Source organism: Canis lupus, chromosome 10 (genome assembly GCF_048164855.1).
Source record: "Canis lupus baileyi chromosome 10, mCanLup2.hap1, whole genome shotgun sequence".
NCBI classification, from domain to species: domain Eukaryota; kingdom Metazoa; phylum Chordata; class Mammalia; order Carnivora; family Canidae; genus Canis; species Canis lupus.
In genome coordinates, this window is record NC_132847.1 from 72,115,093 (window position 1) to 72,138,916 (window position 23,824).

Genomic DNA, 23,824 nt, shown 5'->3' on the forward strand with positions numbered 1-23,824 from the left:
CCTGGGAAGTGAAGAAATGGATAACCCACCTTCTGCCTTGTTGTCATCCACCAACGGACAGGCTGTCCTCAGGGTCACTGTGCTGAGCTCTGAGTGCCTCCCTCGTGTATCCACAGCATACAAAGTGAACCTGTAGCAGAGCAAGAAAACAGAGTACTGGGTTGTGGCTTCAGAGAAGGCTCTGGAAGTTGTAAGGTGGAACACGAAATCATACTGTAAGATCAGCAGTCAAAAGGTGTCAGGGATGCTGAGACTACAAAAGAAGAGATTTTGGGGAAAAAAAAAAGCAACTGTGAAGCATTTATTGGGCACCAAATGCCTGCTGGGCACTTTGCACTTACTCTCTTATTTTCCAAGTAGGCAAGTCTGGAAGGTGGGGATTAGTGTCACCTGCACCTCAGTGAGGAAACTGAAATTTGATTTTACATCTTCCTGTGGTCTCACAGTTACTTAGGGACAGAGCAGTCTGAGTCCTGGGCTTTGGAAATGAACCCCAGAGTTACCTGGCATGGCTGGACATGCTCATTTACATGTTCTTTCATTCATCCACTTAACAGTTACTGAGCATTAACTGTGTGCCAGGAGCTCTTTTATCCCTGTACTGCATGAGCTGCGTACTATGACTGCATTTTATCAAGAAGGACACTGGTTCCAAAGAGGTCATGTAATTGCCCTATTATTTATTACATATTAAGGAAGTAGCAACAGGGGACCAGAACTTAGGTCTGCCTGGATCCAAAGATTAGATACCTAACCACACTGTCAAATCTAATTCCACCTTTTATCTTTCATTAGCTGGCTTGGAGTGCTGGCAAAGGTAAGGAAGGGTGGGGCTGTCCCTAAAACATAGGTCTTAAGAGGCCTAAACATGGGGTATGTTGGCCACATCTTCATTAAAAAGCTAATCTATTCATCTGCTTTCTGGGTTTTTGGCTTCCACCTTTGGTATAAGAACAACAGCACTGTGATGTGGGCACTACATCTCTCCTGTTGTATCTCAGCACTGTGAGTGGAGCTCAGTTGTAGGGCTTACTACCTCTAGTACTGTGTTAGCCAAGAGAAGCAGTGGTGACAGAGGAAGGAGCCTGGTCTTGAAGACAGCCAGACGTGGGCTCACATTCTATTCTATTCTCTTCCCTTGCTCTGTGACCTCAGTTGAGTCACTTCTCTGTGCTTACTTCATCTCTCTGAATCAGGCATCTCTAAAGGCTACATGGGTGAGTTATCATTGAAAAGCCTTACAGAGGCGTTAGAAGTAAGATGACAAACTCCAGGAAGTGAGAATGAGCCAGCAGCAGAGTAGGGAGGTAGGGACAGTCCTGGGTAACACTGCGTAAGCACTTACTACCCTCCCAGCAACCCATCTAGAAAGCAGCAGAGGCGGGATCCAAACCCTGGTCTGCGGCTCCCAGAGGGAGTATATATACCTATATACCGCAGCTCGAGTACAGCAATGTCCTGGCACTTACCAGGGCTGGGTATGGATGGGAGGTACTCGGTAAATATCTGAGTAAATGAATGAACCCGAGCATATCACATCTCATTTCCTAGTCATTTCTACATCAACAAGATGGGGATAATTATAGAGACAGTGCATGACTGTCTCAGAGATCCCATAGAGTGATACACGAGAAGTGGCTTGTAAGCTGCAGATTTTTATAAAGACCATGTAAACAGCACGGATTTGTACAAGAGTACACATTTAAAAAATGCTTTCTTGGAGAAGAGGCGATGCATTTCAAGTGAGGGTAACACGGAAGGATGTAGTGAATGGAATATGTGAATTAGCCTCAAAACATGAGGAGTTGGAAACTTTTTTTAAACACGACTTTCCCACTGGCCACTGATGTTTCCATGGCACTTCTGCAATACACTCCACCAAGAGGGTCTAGGGTCACCTCCCTGCGTAGCCAAGCAGCATGAATAACAGCATGCCGGGGAAGAAGCCGCCTTAGATTTTCAAGTTACGAAACCTACATAGAGGGGCCCCTGGGGGGGCTCAGGGGTTGAGCGTCTGCCTTTGGCTCAGGGCATGATCCCAGAGTCCGGGGATCAAGTCCCACATTGGGCTTCCTACAAGGAGCCTGCTTCTCTGTCTTTCATGAACAAATAAATAAAATATTAAAAAAATAATAATAAAACCTGGGAAGAATCCTTGCTTTCCTCAGCTGCTGGCTGAGTATTCTCTGGGCTTCAGTCTCGGTAGAGAGGGTGAAGCTATCCATCCCTCACAGGTTTGGGGCCAAGACTCAATGATACAACGATAGATCAGGCCTGGCTCAATCTTTGCTCCCCAAAAGGTAGCTTCTATTTGTGTCATTAGAGTAAACCAAATGTGTCAGTGGAGGCCTCGGTGTGGAGGAGGCCTCAGGCCACCCTGCTGGCGGGGGCGGAGGGGTGGAAAAAGAGGAAGATGTCAACCTCACAGGCCTGGGTCAAAAGTCACAAGGCCAAGCGCTTTCTGCCCGGCTCAGCTGTAATTGTAGAACTGTTCCAGAGACACATCTGAAAGCTGTTAGGGGACCCGGCAGGGCTTGGAGGGGGCTTTTTGTGAGGGGAAGAAAGTGGCGGCCCCTCATGTGGAGAAGGAGAGCGAGCTAGAGACTGAGAAGCAGACGTAGGGACACACCCACACAGCAGAGTGGAAAGTGGGGATGGAGAGAGAGAGGGTGCAGGTGGACCTCAGGGTCGCTCAGGGGATTCAGGAAGGGTGCCAGCTGCCTTCACCTCAGTTCTTCCGTCTTCTCTTTGCCCACCGGAGCAGGCTGAGGTCCACCGATAATCTGAATTAGAGCCCCTGAGCTATCACCAAACTCCATATCCTTATTTCCACGTGGGGAAACGGAGGCCCAGAGAGGAAAGATGCTTAATAAAATCAGAGTAGACGTTGGCTTTTCTGACCCCCGCCCCGGTGCTCCTTCCATACACTATCCTGCTTCTGGTACCACTGGCTGAGTTAGGTCCCACTGCACCTACGGGAACTTTTATTACAAAAGAGGTAGCTCCAAGGATGGAGTGGGATGGGCGATTTAGGAACTGGAGTTCCAGGCTCAAACCCTATTCTTTTCTCCGACTTTGTTTTAGGGGAAAGAACAGTGGCCAAGGTGCCTGAAACAAACAAAATGAACACACACACACACACACACACACACACACACACAAGTACACAGAACAAACCAGTGGTTTTCAGAGGGCTCGGGTGTAAGGGGATAAGCAAGACAGGTGATGGGAAGTAGGAGGCATGGCCGTCCAGTTATGAAGAAGTCAGGGGATGAAAGGTCCAGCATGGGGAATATGGTCGATGGCATCTAATAGTGTTGCCTGGTGACAGAGGGTAGCTACCCCTGCATGATGTAGAGAGTTGTTGAATCACTACGTTGTACACCTGAAACTAATGTAATATAGTGTGCCAGCTATCCCTGAATTAAAAGAAGAGAAAACTGAGCCCTTGTCCCAGGTTTTCCACAGACTGAGGCCTGGGAGATCTTGGATGACTAAACAATATGGCTCTTCCATGTACTGCGATTTCAAAGTGCGGGCAAGTGCCTTGGGATTGACTACACAAATGCAAAGTATTATTTAATGTTTCTTCATCACCCTTGGAACTAAATCCAAATCCCTTACCAGAGGCTCAGTGCAGCTCTTTGATCTTCACTCGTTTGACTGTCCTAATATCACTGAACCTCAAACTCTGGCTACACATCCAGCCTCGTTTACCGATCTTTGCTTCCTATTCTTGTTTCATAGTAGAACCATAGCAAACTGCCAATGGTTCCATGATATGGAATCTACCTCTGGACCTTTGCACATGACTACACCTCTGTGTGGCTCATCCTTGCCCTTCCCCAGTTGACCCCTTCTACCTTGTGCTTGGAGCATCAGTGGAGCCCCATCTCCTCCAGTAAACCTTCCTCTGCCCACGGTGCCCTGTTACAGCACATGCCGCACGACTAGGTCAGTGCTCATACACTTCTCTCTTGCCCCCAGGAGTACGCATCTTCAGGACTACGGAATACGGCACTGCCCATCTCTATCCACCCACCGACATCTGGTGCTCAGACATCTAAATCACGCGATGCTCGGCAAGTACTTGCCAGAATGAATGACATACTGAATGAATGACTCAATCGACTAGGAAGTCGTAGTTCCCCTGTCTGGAAATCAGCTTCCCTGTCTGTGAAATGAACAAAAGGGGGTTTGGTTGAAAGGTCATTATAAGAGATAGAATGACAGAATGGCTGAACACATGAGCCTGGAATGAGGCTGTTCGGTTTTAAATTCTGGCTCCCCATTTATTGCCTGTGTGAGGCCTTGTGTCGATGTACTCACCTGTGAAATAGGAATCATGATATTAAAACCCACTGTATAGCGTAGCTGCCAGAGTAAAAAGCGACATGGGGAAGTGCTCACTATGCTGCCTGGCATGTGCTGACGCTCAGCGAGGGACAGTTGCGGTGTCATCATCAATAGTTATCATGAGACTGCACGAGGCTCTGAGCACCCCCCTCCCCCGTCTCCCCCAGACATCTAGAAGAAGTCGTCCTAGTGGAAATCAGAGGAGAGTGGGTGGAGAGGAAGCTGTTGTTGGTCCCATCCAAGACCTCCAGACCCCCTCGCAGCAGGGGTGAGAGAATGAAACCGAGAAGTTAATTGGCGGTGAGAGCTTCTCACGGATCTGACAGGGGGTAAGAGCTGGGATGGAGCCCCAGAGGCCCACATCAGGACCAGGTCCCCGAGAGTACGGGAGAATGCGTTTGAAGTCTCCAGGCCAACGCCTGCTCTTCCCCAGCCGCCACATGATTTAGGCATTCTGGGGAGGCAAAAGTCTCCTTGCTGATTTGAAGGGAAACAGATGTTTCCAGGCCAGAGGCCCTGGTCTTGTAAAATGCTCCTTCCCCCCACACAGCTTTGGCAAACAACTTCCCAGTTAGTCTAAACCCCACCCCCACTCCTACCCCCACCCCACTGCCCCACACCCAACCTACCATCACTCCCCTCCCCGCCATTCCCGCCACAACGTGGCAGTCGATGTGGTGGGAAAAGCAGAGTCCCAGCTCCGGCTCTGCATCTGAGCAGCTGGCCGGCCAGGGACACCTAACTGCCCTTCTCCGATGGGCCTCAGTCTCCCGTCTCTGTGGTGAAGAAACTCAACCAGTATCACTCTAAGGATAGGCCAGATCTGACATGTTAGGGATTGAAAAAAAAAAATTTGTTTTCCTCTGAAAGAGTCAGTATTAATTGTTCCAGATCTTTCCTCATTGCAGTCTATGACAAACAGCATGGGATTGCATATCAAACTGCGCTGGCCTTGAGTCTAGCTAGACTCTATCAGCTACCGGGCAAGTAGTGACTTAACTGTGGGCCTTGGTTTCCTTATCTGTAACATGGGACCAAGGTTCCATCTCACAGGGTTGTGAGAATTAAATCAGAATTTAATCCCCTCACCCACATTTTAGGTTTTTTATGAATGAAACTCAGGGTCATACCTCTTCCCTTGGACGACCCAGAATGCACAGAACAGTTATGCTCAGAGCAGGTGTGTGATAATGTCTTCAAGTGACTACTGGTAGGAAGGTAGCTAGACACCAGGCAGCCCAAAGACTCGGGTTCTTGGTGTGACTCTTTACCATGGGCAAGTTAATTAACATCTCCGTTCTTTAGTGTATCCTGTCTTTAAAATGGGGATGATAATAAAAATAAAGTGTGGACAATAATATTACCTCCTTCAAAGGGATGTAGCACACAGAAAGTGCTAAAATAAGCGTCTGCCACTATTCCATGTGTGTGTTTGAATTATTAATCTCTTCCACGATGGTTCTAAAAGTGAGCTCCCTCCCCCAATTCTTTAGCTTTGCTCTCACTGAGAGGTGGGGGTTCTCTGTCCCTCCACTTTGGATGCTGGTGGCGTCAGGAATGTTTGGACTAATAGAGCTCGGCAGAAGGGATGCTGTATGACTCAGTCTGGATCATAAAAGGCTGTGCAACTTCTACCTCTCTCGCTGGAACCTGCTTGCTCGCAGCCCCAAGCCTCCATGCAAGACATCCAGCTACGCTGAGGCCACCCTGGAGTGAGGAAGCCCAGCCACATGGAGAAAGTGGTTACGGCAGGCATGTCAGCAGGCCTGGTGTCCGGGTCATTCCAGCCCAGGCCCCAGCTGGGTAAGTAAAGGAACCTTCAGGTAACTGCAGCCCAAGCAGTCAGGTCGCTCATCCTGCCACTGATGCTCCAGACTTCATGAAGTAAAGACAGCCAAGCCCACTGTGCCCTGTCCCGGGGCCTGACCCACCAAATCCATCGGCATAATCAGATAGTTTTGTTTTAAACCACTCAAATTTGGGGTCATTTATTACATCATCGAGTCTCACAAGTTCCAAGCATCTACAGCCAGGGTCGGCAAACCACGGCCCACGGCCAAATCTGGCTTGCCGCATGTTTCTGTAAATAAGGTCTTAATGGAGCACAGCCACACTCAGTTTCTTAAAATGTATTTTCTGTAGATGCTTTCACACTACAGTGGCAGAGCTGAGTAACTGCAGCGGAGACCACCTGACCCATAAAGTCTAAAATACGTACTATCTGGACCTCTTGAGGAAAGCTTGAGCTAAAGTTTTGACAGCATCTTGTATAAATCATTTATTTACGTTATCTCCTTTGATCCCAGGGTTAGGCATCCTTCCTGCTTTAGACAGGCTCAGTGGGCTCAGGTGACGTATTCAAGGTGACGCAGCTCTCCTGACCTCAGGTCTAACGTCACAACTACTTGCTGAAGATCTGGACTCCAGTCTGGACTCTGACACTGGACAAGCACTGTGATGTGCTCTCAGTTTCCCAGCCTGTGAAGTGAGAGCATTGGTATGAACTGGCTGACAAAATTCGGATGCCCAACGTCTTCCCCAGTGGGGTACTGGCCGTCGAGAGTGTCAGAGTCAGACCTGAGAATGAACAGTGAGGGGTTGCTATGGAGCCCTGCTCTGATCTCCGTGCAGCCCACCTCCTCCCCAGGGCCAAAAACCAACCTTTTTATCTCCCAACTTGGGCTGATGACTCGTGCTTTCTGCCAACATAAATATTTAATTCCGGTGCCCAGCACAGAGAGACCGCCATGGTATTAAGGACTCCAGTCCTGGTTTCTACTTTCAAAACAACCCAGGCCGAGGCATGACTGGGAGGCTGTGCTTGGGACCAAAGGTGAGGCGGCCCGTGGCTGTACTCCAAACATCAGCTCCTACCACTTGCACTCCCTTCAACTCCTCCGACTGCATGAGCACACAGGTAAAGAATCAGGGGAGTGGGGCGGGGGGCCAGGGCAGCCAGCAGAGAGCTCTGGGGTCCTGGGGGAAGCCCCAATCTGGAACCAACATGGGTGCTAAGTTCAAGCACAGGCAACAACAATGTAGAATAAGTACTAGACATCTACTGCTGTGCCTGTCAAAGCCCCCCCCCCATTCACTCATATGTGAACATTACTATAATCTTCATAGTGCCAACAATACCAGACCTCAGCAATGAATGATTATAGTAATGGTATTTAAAATTAAATAAATATAAATTGATTTGAAATTAAAGTGTGCTGCAGTATCCGACTGAGGAGTGAATGATCCTCACGGCTGTGCCACCCACTGTATGCCTGCTCCCAGCAGAACACCTGCTAGGTGTCCGGCACTCTCCCAAGCAGGATGAAAATACTTAATGGGCAAGAAGAGTGTGGGCCTTGCTTTCCAGGAGCTCACAGAAGAGCAGGGAGATGGAGATGGTCAAGTGAACAAGAAATGGGATGCAGTGCTAGGAGCACCTCAATAAAAATTAATTATTGTCTTTACATTTCCTTCAAGTGTGCTCTTTCTTCCTTTCTTAAACCAATGGACTAAGCTATGGATACACATTCGAGGACTGTCTGGATCCATGGTCAGCTGCAACTTACAGGGAATGCCAACTACCTATGAAAATCACGTTCTCTTCTACCAGAAAAAAAAAAAGAGCCATAAACACACACACACACACACATACACACACACACACACACAAAAGGGTGACAATCCTCATACCCCCCACCCTGAAAGCCTTAGAGGAGTGAACATGCCAAAGGATTTTAATGTATAAAACTAGGTAAATGGTCCATTTGAGCTTGTTCATTCACCCATCAAGTGTAATCTGACCTCTCTTGAAAGGGAAATTCAGGTTTTGTCTTCCTTCCCTTCTTCTTGCCTGTCCCCTCACTTCTCCTTCTCTTTCTTCAGGGAGTGGCTTACATGACAATACACAGTTAGACTGACCATTGCTCCTAGTTGGAGGATGTTCCTCTTGTAACAGGCTGTTTTAGGGCAAAGCAGACAAATTTTATGGTTTCAAATCAAGGAATGAATTAAGCATGGAATGTCTTATTATTCCAATTCAATTTATATTCCTGGGATCTCTATATTCCTGTGGCCCTTTTCTTATGTCTTTATTATATCCCGGACAGCCTCTATAATACCCAGATAAAATCAGTAATTCTTAAATGACTTCAGTTATAGGAATTTTTTACAGGGAAGTATAACTTACAGATATGTGGCAGTGAGAGACAGAGGGCATGATGTGGAGTTTAACTTTGTCTTTAACTAGCTATGTGGCTTTGGTCAGATGATTTGACCTCTCTGTAGCCTGGATACTATTGATAACCCCACAGGGATACTGTGAGGACCAAATGTTCATTATGGATGTGAAAGTGCCTTAGAGACCCCACACATTTCCTGGGCACTCACTCTATCAGACTCTGTGCTGGGGGCTTTTACACAGTTGTCTTCTGTTCTCTTTAGAATTGCCTAAGGAGTGTGTACTATTAAATCCATTTTACAAGGAGGCAAATGAGCCACGAAAATTTGAATTGACTTTTCCAAGGCTGCACAGATAGTTCAGCCAGGCCCCCCAGCATAGGTCTCCCAACTCAAAGTTCCTAGTGCTATTTCCAAATAGATACAATTGGTAGGTATTCATTGGTCCCAACTGGGTCTTGAGTCACAGTTTGGAGGAACTTAGAGTTCATGAGGAGGATGAACTCCATGTTCCCAACTTTTGACAAGGAAGAGCTCTCCGTACAGCAACACCATCGCCCGTCATCCCCTTTCAACCCTGACATTGCTCCTCTTTCTGTGTCTCACCATGAAGTCTTTCTCTTCTTCCTTGGTGCCTTTTAAAATTGCAAATTGGCAAATCAAGGTCAGAGAAGAGGCGGCCAAGCAGAGGTCCCCAACTTGGCTTTACCCTTGGATGTTAAGTCATCAAATACTTTAGGCAGGATGGTTCTTAACTACTTCAAGCTAAGCTCAGTCTCCACCTGATGTATGAGCAGTATTTTCCCACAGGTTGGAGGAATGGGTATGGGGAGAAGGACCAAACTCTGTACTTGGGAGTCTATTTCCTGTTTCTATTTCCTTTAAGGGATTTGGTTTCCATATCTGTAAAATGGAGTTAACAATATCTGCCTCCCAAGATTGTTCTAACAATTAAATAACAAGGAAAATACCTAGAACAGCGCTTGGTACAATAAACATTATCTTGCTTGTTTTGCCTATTTATGATATTCAAATGGAAAAAGTAGAAACAATGCTTCTTGAAATCAAACCCCTGGGCAAAGGAAATCCTCCTGGAGGGTATTATGGCAATCAGACCACTGGTTTCCATAAGGTTTGGTTAGAACTCCAGCTCAGCCCCTGGGTGTGTAGGCAAATCACACCATGTCTCTGAACCTCATTTTCCTCATCAGATAGCTGCTTTCTCTCCCCAGGCATGGGAAACAAATAAACAGTTGGGATTACATCAAACTGAAAAGGTTTTGCATAGTGAAAAAAAAACTATCAACAAAATGAAAAGGCAACTTACTGAATGGGAAAAGATATTTGCAAATGACCTATCTGATAGGAGGTTAATATTCAAAATATCACGAACTCAAACAACTCAACACCAAGAAAACAATCAGATCAAAAAATGGGCAGAGGACTGGAATAGATATTTCTCCAAAGAAGACATACAGATGGCCAACAGATACATGAAAAGATGTTTAACATCAACTCATCATCAAAGAAACATAAATCAAAACCACAATGAAATATCACCTCACACCAGTCGGAATGGCTAGTATCAAAAAGACACGGAATAACAGGTGCTGATGAGGATGTGGAGAAAAGAGAACCCTTGTGCACTGTTGGTGGGAATGCCAACTGGTGCAGCCACTGTGGAAAACAGTAGGGAGTTCCTCAAAAAATCAAAAATAGAACTACCCTACAATCCAATACTTGCATTTCTGACTATCCACCCAAGGAAAATGAAAACACTAAACTGAAAAGATATATGCCCCCCATGTTTATTACAGCATTATTTACAATAACCAAGACATGGAAGCAACCTCAGTGTCTCCTCATAAGGGATGGATAAAAATGTGGTATATGTACCAAATGGAATATTACTCGGCCATAGAAAAGAATTAAATCTTGCCATTTGTAACAACATGGATGAACCTAGAGAATATTATGCCAAGCAAAATACATATGGCAAAGAAAGACAAAAGCAGAACCGACCAACCAACCAACCAATAAACAGAAACAGATTCCTAAGTACAGAGAACAAACTGGTAGTTGCCTGATGATAAGCATGTGGGGGGATGGGCAATAAAAGGGGGGATTAAGAGAAACAGAGTTCTAGTTATAAAATAAATTTACCTGATGGAGATGAAAAGTACAGCATAGAAAATACATTCAATAATATTGTAACAATGTTGTATGGTGACAGGTAGTAGCTACACTTCCCATGGTGAGCAAGGAGTGATGTACAGAATCATTGAATCACTATGTTGTATACCTAACTAAAAATGTCCTTCAATAATAAAATCTTAAAAAATAAGAAAAATATGCAATACCTGCCTTTTTTCTCCTTCTTCATGGAATTGATTGCTCTTGTTAATCAATTGCAATTTACTTACTTTTAAATTTTAAACGCAGTATACTTATCATATATTATATTAGTTCCTGGTGTACAACACAATAATTCAACAATTTTATACATTACTCAGTTCTTATTAAGATAAATGTGCTCTTAATCTCCTTCACCTTCTTCACCCATTCTCCCACCCATCTTACTTCCCTCTGGTAACCATCTGTCCTCTTTAGTTAAGAGTCTGTTTTTTTGGTTTGCCACTTTTTTCCCCTTTGTTCATTTGTTTTATTTCTTAAATTTCACATACGAGTTAAATCATATGGTATTTGTCTTCCTCTGACTTATTTTGCTTTAGCATTGTACTCTCTAGATCCATCCAGCCATGTTGTTGCAAATGGCAAGATTTCATTCTTGTTTTTTTTTTTTTAATTTTTATTTATTTATGATAGTCACACACACACAGAGAGAGAGAGAGAGAGAGAGAGAGAGAGAGGCAGGGCAGAGGGAGAAGCAGGCTCCATGCACTGGGAGCCCGACGTGGGATTCGATCCCGGGTCTCCAGGATCGCGCCCTGGGCCAAAGGCAGGCGCTAAACCGCTGCGCCACCCAGGGATCCCTTCATTCTTGTTTTTACTGCTGAGTAATAGTTCCTGTGCATACATATCACATCTTCTTTAACAATATCTGCTTTTAATTGTATGAGAATTAGAGACAATGCACACAGTAAGCTACTAACTGGGTTACTATCCAGTAAGGTTCAGCAAAGTCTGAACCCTGGCCTGCCCTGGCTTTGCCCCCACCAATACTGTGACCTTGGGTGAAATCCTTCCTCATGGACTTGCTTTCTTTTCCTACAAAACAGTGTGTTACTAGATGTCTTCACTGGTGAATTCTACCAAATAACACCAATTAACACCAATCCTACGTAAACTCTTCCAAAAATACAAAAGAGGAAGGAACATTGTCCATTAATTGTATGAAGCCAGTATTATCCTGACACCCAAACCAGACAAAGTCACTACAGGAAGGAAAACGATAGTCTAATATCCCTTATAAATATAGACACACAAAACAATAATCAAATTCAGTAACATATTAAAAGGATTATACACTATGACCAAGCGAAAAGCAAGACTGATTCAGCATATGAAAATCAATATAACTCATCATATTAACAGAATAAAGGACAAAAATTACTGATCATCTCAATAGACACAGAAAAAGCTTTCATAAAATTCAACAACCTTTCATGAAACACTGTAATAAAAACACTTAAGGGACACCTGGGTGGCTCAGTGGTTTAGCTACTCTCTTCGGCTCAGGTCATGATCCCGGAGTGGCAGGATGGAGTCCTACATTGGGCTTCCTGCAGAGAGCCTGCTTTTCTTTTGCCTATGTCTCTACGTCTCTCTCATGTGTCTCCCATGAGTAAATAAGTAAAATCTTTAAAAAAATAAAAATAAAAACACTTAAACTATGAATAGAAGAAAACTACCCCAACCTGACAAAGGATATCTGTGGAAAACTCACAGCTTATCTCCTACTTAATGGTAAAGGCTGAAAACTTTCCCCCTAGGTCAATTGTCACTACTTCTATTCAGCACTGTACTGAAGGTCCTAGACAGGGCATTTAGGCAAGAGAAAAAAAAAAGTCACCCATGTAGTAAAGTATAAAACTATCTCCATTTGCAGATGACATGATATTTTATATAGAAAAGCAAAGGAATACACACACAATCTAAAAGAAAAAAAAAGGAAGTTCAGCAAGGTTACAAGCGAAAAGATTAATAAACAAAAATCAATTATATTCTTATATACTAGCAATGAATTACAAGGAAATGAAATTAAGAAATAATCCCATTATTAGTAACAACAACACAAAATAAAACACTTGCGAATAAATGTATTAACAAAAGGCTTACAAGACTTATATACTGAAAACCACAAAAGATATAGAAAGAAATTAAAGAAGACCTAAATAAATGGAATTGTATGTTGTGTTCACGGATTATAAAATTTAACATCATTAATATGGAAATACTCTCAAATTTATCTATAGATTCAACACAATCTCCATCAAAATCCCAGCTTTTTTTTTTTTCAGAAAATGACTAGCTGTTCTTAAAATTTATATAGAAATATAAGGTACCCAGAATAGCCAAAATAATCCTGAAAAAGAACACAAAGCTGGAAGATTCCCACATCACCATTTCAAAATTTACTACAAGATGACAGTAATCAAGACTGTCTGGTACTAATATAAAAATAGATAGAGATCGATGGAATAAAATTGAGAGCCCAGAAATAAACTCATGCATTTATGGCCAATTGATTTTTAACAACAGTGAAAAAAAGGGTCATTTTTAACAATTGCTTCTTTAGCAAATGATGCTGGGATAACTGGATAACCACATACAAAAGAAGAGAATGGAATTGGACCCCTATCTCACACCATATATATTAAAAAAAAAAAAACTCAAAATGGATCAAAGACCTACATGTAAAAGCAAAAACTAAAAACTCTTAGAAAAAAAATTAAAAAGGAAATATTTGTGACCTTAGGTAAGAGGATGATTTCTTAGCTATGACCCCAAAAGTACAATCAAAGGGGGAAAAAAGATAAATAGGATTTTTTATCAAATTAAAACATTTTGTGTTCTAAAGGATGACATTAAGAAAATGAAAAAAAAATACACCATAAAACAGGAGAAAATATGTGTAAATCATATACGTGATACAAGACTAATACTCGGAATATATAAAGAAGCATTGCAACTCAACAATGAAAAGACAAATAGCACAATTTAAAAATAAAAGATCTGAGTACATATTTCTCAGATAAGATACACAAATGGGCAATAAACACATGAAAATATGCTCACATCACTAATCATTAGGGAAATGCAAACCAAAACCATAATGGGACACCACCTCTTATCCATGAAGTTGCCTAACAGAAAAGACAAAAAATAACAAGTGTTGGCAAAGACGGGAGAAATTGGAATCCTCATACACTGCTGATGGGAATATAAAATAGTGCAGCCACACTAGAAAACCGTTTGGCAGTTCCTCTCAAAGTCAAACATAGAGTTTTAACATAGGACTTAGTAATTCTAATCCTAGGTATAGACCCAAGAGAACTGAAAACATATGTCCATAAAAAAACAAATTTTCATAGCTGCATTATTCTTAAGAGCCAAAAAGTGGAAAACAACTCAAATGTCCATCAACAAATGAATAAACAAAATATCCGTACAACTGAATATTATTCAACCATAAAAAGAAATGAAGTCCTAACAGTACAATATCACTGAACCTTGAAAACATGATGCAAAGTGAAAGAATTCAGACAGAAAGGTCATATATTGTATGATTCCATTTCTATGAAATGTCTTCAATAGGCAAATTCCTAGAGACAGCAAGTAAATTAGTGGTGGCCAGGACTGGGAGGAGGGGGAAATGGGAGTGATTGCTAATGGATACCCAGTTTCTTTTTCAGACAATTAAAATGTTCTGGAATTCATTGTGATGATTGCACAACTTTCTGAGTATCCTAAAATTCACTGAATTATATATTTTTAAAAGGATGGATTTTATGGCATGTGAATTAGATCTCAAAAAAATAAATAAATAAAGCTCTATAAACAAATAAAACCAATGGCGTCAGTCTAGAAGAATCCTACATCCATAAAGGTGGCCATGGAAAGAATTTGGGGCCTGGATCTCTAATATCTGTAGCTTTCTGATTTCTTAGTTTGAACAAACACTGCCTGCCTCAACTCCTGTCCCATATTAGCTCATATAAGCAGAAAGGGGACACAGGAGACCTTCAATGAAACCTTAAGTGGACAGCTATGGCTCTGGTTTATTCATAGAGGAGTCTGCAGACGCCAGCAGAACCACTCAAAACCTCAGTATGATGTGGAACTTAGAGACGTGGACTCAGAAGTGGGGTACATCGTGCCGTCGCTTACAGGTTGTGTGACACTTAGGTCCTTTACTTCCTCCAGCCTCAGTTTCCTTGTCAATAAAATAAACACGGTTCCATCAACCTCACCGGGTTATCAGGAGGAGTCCTCAGGGTAGATAAGGCTCCCTGTAGCTCAATTCTTGACAGATAATAACAATTCAATCCATAGTTGGAATTACTATTTTTTAAAAGATTTTATTTATTTATTCATGAGAGACAGAGAGAGAGAGGCAGAGACGCAGGCAGAGGGAGAAGTGGGCTCCATGCAGCGAGCCCGACATGGGACTCGATCCCAGGACGCCAGGATCATGCCCTGGGCTGAAGGCAGCACTAAACCACCGAGCCACCCAGGCTTCCCGGAATTATTATTTTTAATGATCATCCTCTGCATGTCCTACGTCTTTGATAAACAAAAATAACTATTTCCGATGCAGTGCAGCTTCACCTTGAACCTGTGGCATACTCCCAACAACCTGCACTGGCTCCCCTCTCTGCCTGGGACTTTATCCTTCCGGTTCCTTCTCTCATCTCCTTCAAATCTTTGCACCAATGCCTCCTTCTCAGTGAGGTTCCCTTATATTTATTTATCCAGTGAGATTCTTTTTTAAATTTCAGCTACATCCAAACTGTTATACCTAGAAGTATATGAGAATACCATTTACCCAGCTCTATTTTTTCATATTATTTACAATCTTCGAATACATTATATCATTTCCTTATTTGTTATACTTATTGATTTCATCACTCTGCTTGAATATAAAATTCACAAAAGCAAAGATTTAGTCTGTTTTATTCATTGACCTATCCCCCAGTGCCAAAAACTGAGCTAGATCACATGGCAGGCCTTCGACAGAGGTTGACTGAACACCCGGACGTGCACCTATGGATACGTACACATGTCCGTGTGTGTGGAGTACCAGTAGAACGTGAGGCATTGCATGTGCATTGCTCAGGGCAAGGGTGGGTCCTTTCTCCCACACTCATCATTGGAAAGCTAGGGGAAGGAGGAGGTGGAGAAAGAGGAGGAGAAGGTATTACATTACAGTTTTCAGAAACTCGAAGACTCAGGACGGCTAGTCCCTTTGCGGCTATTTAACCAACTGTTTGCTCACTTTACAGTATTTCTAGAGACCTGTGTGCACCCGAGTGCTTTGGCTGTAGCTATTATAAAAGCAGGTGCAGCCCAGCAGCCCTATGCACCAGTGGACATTATGTAAAGGGAGATTAAAAAGAAACATAAATCATAGTCCCTGCCCAGCAAGGGGCTCCCAGTTTACTTGACTACATACACCCCCCACACATCTCACATATACATATCATCTTTGCCAATCGCTGCCTATGTGCTATTTAGTTGACCCGTAAAATAATCTTAAGTAGATTGTATTATCTATATCTATGTTTGCAGATGAAAAAACAAAGTCTCAGGGATAAAATGAGATGCTTGAGTTGCACTGGGAATACATTCCAGAGCTGAGTCCAGTCCCGGAGCTGACCTGACCCCAAGTCTGCATTCTTTGTATTACACAGTATGCCCACCATGAATTTAACAACACTTTAGTCTTCATCCAAAAGGCACTTATGATCCTACTTGAACAGACAAAACATGCCCCCATGAGCCAATGATGAACAAGATAGGACAGAAAGTTAGGCACCCGTAGAGCTCGTCAGAGAAGGCGTAAGGAAGTTGGGAAAGCCCTTCCTTGGGGGAGAGCTGGTACCTTCAGCAGTTTGGGGAGGCCACGCAAAAGAGGGTAAAGCTAAGTGGTGCGAACAGCAGGGCTTAAAGATCAGTGCTCCGAGCCAGGCTGCCAATAAACAGGCCAAAGGTGACAAAAGCACGCTGGACTTGGACGTGTAGCATCTCTGTAGAGCTGCCAACAGGGGTGGCAAGCAGAAGAGCTGGGAGCGGCTGCCCAGGAAGTCCTGAAGGAGGCCTTGTCTACGTCAGGCCTGAGTTCCACCGAGAACTCAAAGGATTCTCACAAGCTGAGACGTGGTTATTGGCACCAGGATACGATCTTGTCAAGTAGCTTATTTTACTAAGGCTCTGAGAGGTCAATCAACTTGTCCTAGGTCACACAGTAAGTTGAAAGCAAATCCAGTATTTGAATGGAGAACCCCTGCCTCCGAGGCAGGATGCTGTGTAGACACTTAGCACCGTGAGCAGATTCACAGTGAAAACTAAGAACAGGGCGGAGAGCAGGGTGCTCGTCCCCAAAGGTGTCATTCTGTCTCCATTCTACTTAGCATGACCAGCCCGGAGGGTCCCCACACAGCTTTTACACTGGACAGTTTCAGCTCTGTTTTGACTTTATTTTTCCTCCTCTCCACTGACGCTTGCCCTCTGGGCCACACTGCCCTGTCCTCTGCTCGCCCATATGGCCCAACTTAGACACTTCCTCCCAGTAGCCATTATGTCTGGTAAGAAACGTCAAGCCCTGCAGGTACCACAGGACTGATCTCTGTCTTCTCAAGGAAGGGATTTTGCAAAGAATGCACTTCAGCCTCCCCTCCGTGCACACTGCAGTAACAAGCTCAGCGTGGTGTGGTCCTCCTGGAAGGACGTGTGCTCAAGACACAGCACAGGACACTTCTGCATTCAAACCCAGGGCTGGCTGCCTCCACCACTGGGGCTGCATACTCGCCACCAGGTTGTCCTTCTTTGTTCCAGCCAGCAGGGCTGATCGCTGCTGTGAACTCGGGCAACCTCACATAGCCTTTGTCTAATATCTCAGAATCCCAGCCGCCATCCGGCTCCCTTTGCCCCATGAAGATAAGCCTCTTTGGTCGACTGGACACATCGGCCTTAGGAACCTTGAACCACCAGAATAAGGACAACGGGCCGGCTGGGCACAGTTGGGGCATCCGGGCCTGATAAGACCTCGCCACGGCTGGACAAGCTCTCAGAGACGTAAGGCTTTGCGTAAGCATGAGATTAGAAGAATACATTATTAAAATATTTATTTGTTTTCTTATAGGTATTGACATAAAATGGGGGGGAAAAGTTTCCTAGGAGAGATAAGACCCAGTGAGACTTTCTGTGCCTTGGTTTTGAATATATGATTGTTACAGAAATTAAGTTAATATTATTAATAAATAATAACAAAAACCGTGTCAGCTGGAAGCAGCTGTACTTTCAGTTTGCTAACAGGTGAAACTAGGGATGCCAGTTGAAATTAAAAAGCCAAAAAGCAAGCAAACAAACACAAACTCGCTTTGCTCTTTGGACTAGACTGATACAGATTTAGGACAGTGGTTGTATCTTGAGAGAGAAGGGGGAGCAGAAATCAGGCTGATGACGGGGAAAGGATAATCTTCAAGTGCATCTTTAATTTTAATTTCTTTTAGGACAGAGGGACGAGCTCTGAAGCAAGTGTGACAGGGCCCTGGCAGGCATTAATCCTGTGAGCACATGGTGGCTCACTGTATTGTCTCTCTGCATTTTATTTTCATTTTCATGATTCAAGCCAACAAATGAAGACATCCCTGACATCTATCAATTTACACTTTGCAAAGCTTATTACACAAATAACCTTGAAAGCAAGACAAAGCAGGGTTTACTGGCCACATTTTACATTCAGAGAATTTGATGTTTGCAGGGAGGGTGGGGAGGGGACTTTCTAATCAAGGACAGACTCACAGTGGTAGAGTGATAGAGCTGGCGCTCAATTCAACCCCGGGTTGAGGGCTCCTTGTGCTACATTCACCTTGACATTGAAGACACAACTGCTCCTTCTTACAGAAAAATCTCTACAAGGTTTGGGTTGGTCCAAGGACAAAGATGGTACCAAGACACTTCTGAGCTCCAGCTTCTCTGCCAGTTAGCCCACCTTCACATCACTCTGCTCCCCAACAATGAACCTCGATGTCACTGGTCCAGTAAATGTTTCCTAGAGCCCAGATATAAGGCTGGGACTCCCAGGTAGTTCTCTACAGCACCCTGCTTCATAATCACACCAGCCCATTCTCTCTGGGAACTCTCTTGCCTGTCTTCTCTTTGTGAGCTGGGATGCTGCACCTGCGTAGGGTTTTCCACCTTCCGACCTCCCTCAGATGGAACACGGACTATGAGGTAAGGCAGTGCAATGTGGCACAGTGGTTAAGGATCTGGGGTATTGGCATCAGAGAGACCTATGCATGGATCCTGTTCTGTGCTTCACCCCTATGAGCCTCTATTTCCTTCACCATATAATAGGGTTAATAAAACTCTAAGGACAACAGGTTGTTGTTGTTGTTTTTTCAGTTTTGCTTACTTTACCTAGCCTTTCTTACTCCTTTTTCTGGAAGCATGGTGCCTGGGTTCACTTAAGAACAATTTTCCCGCCTCTTACTACGATTTGGATGGGACTATCCATTTCATGTCCCTGACCCCTGCCACAGAAATGGTGATGCCATCCAAGCAAACAACCAGAGTCCCTTCCTTGGGATTGACAGAGATGTAGGAAAGGGGTATGGCTTGCTCTATGATCGTAGGCATGAAGGACCATCAAACCTATAGCTGCCAGAGTCCATCTCCATCCCCACGTGAGGAAAAACACGACTCAAAATGCAGCCAACTCGTACCAAGTTGAGACAGAAGTAGAGTCCGTACTATACCATCCACACTCCTAGGTTCTGCTAGGTCTGAAGTCAGCACACCTGTTGAATTTCCCAGATACGTAACTGAATAAATTCCATTTTCCCCACAAGCAGTTTTGATTTGCATTTCTGTTACTTGAATCCGTGAGTCTAGGTCTCATATGTCCTTCTGAAACACCCTTTAGAAAGCTATTGATTATACAAGATAATGTTTAATCATGCACTCAATATAGTATCTGGTGCATTTCCAAAATGCCCAAGCTGTGGAGGAGGAGGAGGTTGGTGGTGGTGATGGTGGGAGGTAACTGTTATCATCAACAGGACTGTAGAGGACTCTTGTCCCAGAAGGAGGACTGCCCTTCTGCTCGGCTCCCCAGTCTGGCTTAGTAACCAGCAAATAACACCTCTGCCCCTGCCTGGTCATGTGACCCTGGCCAGCTCTCTCTCTGCCAGGCCCAGAACCAAATTTCCAGGCTCTGAGGAAGACTCATACCTGCTTTGTTGGGGCTAATTGCTTCTTCCTCTGAGTGTCTTAGTACCTAGGACATGAAGCTGTGAATGACACTGTTCTCATCTCTCCTTCACTCACTGGCATCCCTACGGGTGTGTGGGGCTCTCTGGGAGAAGGAAACCACATCTCATCCTTCTTTCAACCCCATCAGTCCCTCACATGGTAGGGGTAACTCCTAAAGAATTTCTTGCTGTTTCATAAACAGATGAGCACTGAGTACTCCTGAAGATTAGAAAGGGAATAATGGGGACTTTGGCCAATCCACAGAAACTCGTTGTTTTTTTGTTTTGTTTTGTTTTGTTTTTTTAATCTTCCAAAGGGTAGGGTCCACAGTAGGTGCTTAGAAAATGCTTTCTGGTAGCCAACAGTACTGCTCTACCCTGGGCCAGCCTAAGAGGCAAAGAAGTGAAGTAGAGTTCTTACAAATAAGCATCAGGCAGGACAAATCTGTGCATGCTGATGAGCTGTTTCTGGCTCATCCCTCACCCTGTCTCGTCCCGTTCATCTGATGCTATAGATTTTAACCACTCTCCAAGCAAAACAACCAGAGTCCTTTAGCGCTGGTATTCATTAATTCCACTCATTTTAGTTCCACGCTGTCCAATTCTGGCTAACATGAGACCTCAATGCCTCTCGTTCAGGCCTTGGGAATAGCTTCCTTATTTGCTTCCTACAGTTTTCTTCCACTTCCAACCTACTGCCAGTATATCAGCCAGTCTGATCTTTCTAAAGTGCAAATCTGACAATGTCTACTGAGCAGCTGGCCTAAAACCCTTAATGACTCCCTTAAGAGAAAGTCCACACTTCTTAGCCTCGAAATAAAGTCCCTTTATGATTTGACCCCTCTCAGTCTCATCAGCCTCATCAACCAAACTCGTCCCATTGCCTCAGGATAACTTGAGTCGGCTCTGTAAATTGCTATGTTGCTTTGCTCTTCAGCAACTTCGCACGTAGGACTCCTTCTCCATGGAAAACCATTCTCCCTTCTCTCCCTGTCTTACTGATCCTGTCCGTCCTTTAAAGCTCCACTAAAATGTCACTCTTCCTGGCCAGCTTTCACTGGACTGAGAGCCAGTCTCTACTCTGGGCTCTCATATCATGAGCCACATTTTATCATGAGCTCCATGGCAGCAGGGACAATGTGTTGTTCATCTCGGGGTTCCCAGAATGTATGTCAGGGCCCTACAGAGATGTAAAGACTCTAAAATGAGTGGAATGAATGAATACCAGTGCTAATAAAGAGGATGCTGCATGTGAGCACACCCTAAGAGATTAAGTGTGCACTGGATAAGTAAGGAAAAGCTAGAGGACATCCTTCTTGACTGTCCGAAGATTCCTCTTTATCTCTGCCTTTTTCTATAGCTCATAATCAGTAATGATATTGTAGAGCCAGTTGGCTGATTTTAATTGCCTTGTGGTATAGTGGTTTGCATACACGCCTGGCTCCGCCCAGCAGAAGAGGGAGCTGTTCAGGGCATTGTGCCTCATTGCTCCATGTGTCCCTTAGAGAGCTTCACAGGAAGGAATACTGTGCACAAGTTCAGAGATCAGAAAAGACCTGTTTTCAAACACTAGTTCTGCCATTTATTCCCTAGTGACTCTGCCCATTTTACTGAACCTCTGTAAGCTTTCATTTATTTCTAAAACGAGGGGAGAAAAGTGTCTGCCTCATAGGATTATAGCGATGATGAAATGTAATATTATGTGCATTTGTTTATCCAATGAATATTCACTGAATGGCTTCTGCATGTGTCCAGTTGAGTACATAGAAATAAAACCAACAGCATGTTTACTCTCACTGACTGTTAAAGTCCCCTATTAAGGGGACAGACATTAACACTCACGTAAATATGTCATTTGCAAGTTTAAGTAATTGCAATGAAGGAAAGGAGTAAGGAGGCATAATTTTGATTACTGGTTGGGGGATGACATTCTGAGGAAGCAACATTTAGGATGATAATTTGAGAATGAATAAGAGATGTAGCATGTGCCAAGGCCCTGTGATGGAGAGTGCACAGTCTGGCGTGTAGCAGGCTCATTAAATGCTGATGTGACATCAGGGGAGGTGGGACTCATTAGCGATGAGGAGCTTGGGCTCCAGAACCAGCCAGCCTGAATTTAAATCCTGGCTCTGCTACTGACTAGTGCATGACTCGAGGCAAATTTCTTAATTCTCTGGGCTTTGGTCATCTCATGTGTAAAATGGGAATAATAGAGCTCTGTCCTCATTGAGTTACTGAGAGGACTAGACGAGGTAATTTATGTAAAGCATTTAGAACAGTGTCTGGCATATCGATAGCGCTCTTTAAATAACAGCCATTCATATCATTAATTCTTTTCTTTTCCTCTCTGAAGTATTTACATGGATACTATTATAAAGCAAGAGGCAAAGGTCTTTTTCTGAAGAAGACATATCCGAGCTAGGAAATGAAAAAGAGAATAATGGGAAATTATGGGAGTTTGTCCAATAAAATACCAGGAACTTGGTTTGCCTCTTTGTAAATGGTATAATCCTTGCCTCTAGGGTCAGCACATTTTATGATGCCAATGGCACTCCTGAGATGCCTCCAGGGGACTCCCTTTGGCCCAACACTGGTTAGCTGGATTTGGACAAGGTTACTGAGATTCTGGGAAGAAAGTATAACCCTAAGACAGTGTATTATTTAAAAATTCACAGGATTAAAGCAAAAACAAACAAATAAAAAACTCCAGGGATTACCTCTGCTTTTTTTTTTTTAAGATGCTTTTGTTGATTTAATATCTATCTAGAAGCCAGCAACATTGCTGTTTCTTTCTTCTTTAGCTTCTGAGGATCTTCCTTGCCTGTGCACTCTCTCTCCTCTCCCTGTCACAGGCCAGAGATACAGTTAAGAAATATCTATTTAGGTCTTAAGTTACTACACACTTGAAGGGGAGAGTTCTAGGGGCAGGCCTGTGATAAGGAGGAGAGGGCTGGATACAGTCGTGGGAGTCAGGCAGGCAGCTTACCCAACCGCCACCCTCCCCACAAGTCAGACAGCCCCCTGGCCTTCCTTGCTTGTTTCAATCTGTGAATGTTTCCCAGAAAGAAATAGTAACTTCTCCTTTTTCTGGCAGGGGTGCCTGATGAAACTCCTTGAAAACAGGGCCTCTCCCTCCCCTTCACGCTGGCCTCACACATGCTAATGCAAATGAGTCCTGACCCAGCCAGGGGTCTGCGGGAAGGCTGCCAGGAGCTTTAGAACAAACATGCAAAGAATGTTATTTCATTTCTGGCATCCTGGGGAATGAGGGACCCAGAGAGGGAAGCTGGGCAGTTAGGGGGTGGAGGGAGAGGGAGAGTGAATGTGAATGCTTACTGCTGTAAGATGGAAACAAATGGAAATGATGGGAGGAAATTAATATAAACAAAAGGTCTATCAGGTGCCAGGAATTGGCATATAGAATAGTTTTTTGTTTTTGTTTTTGTTTTTGTTTTTTTAATCTGACATACACATTTCTAGATAGAATTTTTTTACTCCCACTTTCTGGATCCAGAACAAGGCTTGGTCTCAAAAGTTAGACATATTTTTTCCGAAGGTTACCCAACTATGAAATTTAAACCCAGATTTTAAAATTTTGAATTCTGTGCTGTATCTTCTCAAGGAGGCTGGCTTATGGATTTCCAAAAACAATCTGTAAGCACCACAAGCCCACATCCAATGAACCTCTTCATCCACTCCCTGTTCTCATCCCTTTCTGCCACTCTTCTAACTCCAGATTCCTTATCTCTTACACCAAGACTATTACAACAGCTCCCTAAGTGTCCCTAATCCAACCCACACTCCACAGACATCATTCTAAAGTCCAAATGTAGCCTTCTCACTGCTGCAGAGAA

The 23,824-nt window shown here is 43.8% G+C and overlaps 1 protein-coding gene and 1 long non-coding RNA gene across 9 annotated transcripts in view; one reads left to right on the forward strand and one right to left on the reverse strand.

The window, feature by feature from the left end:
* The window catches only part of ASTN2 (astrotactin 2), an 851,085-nt gene that overhangs the window by 15,466 nt on the left and 811,795 nt on the right, over nt 1-23,824 (reverse strand). For all 7 annotated transcript variants that reach the window (XM_072842536.1, XM_072842535.1, XM_072842534.1 and 4 more), the window contains one exon: nt 30-130. In XM_072842536.1, the coding sequence (XP_072698637.1) occupies nt 30-130 (101 nt within the window). The remainder of the gene's footprint in view (nt 1-29; nt 131-23,824) is intronic.
* LOC140641945 (uncharacterized) lies at nt 4,187-7,822 on the forward strand. 2 transcript variants are annotated; one of them, XR_012038539.1, is made up of 4 exons: nt 4,187-4,685; nt 5,850-6,159; nt 6,663-7,273; nt 7,568-7,822. It is a non-coding gene; the product is annotated as an uncharacterized lncRNA (long non-coding RNA). The 2 variants fall into 2 exon arrangements; XR_012038538.1 differs by having other exon boundaries at nt 6,663-7,822.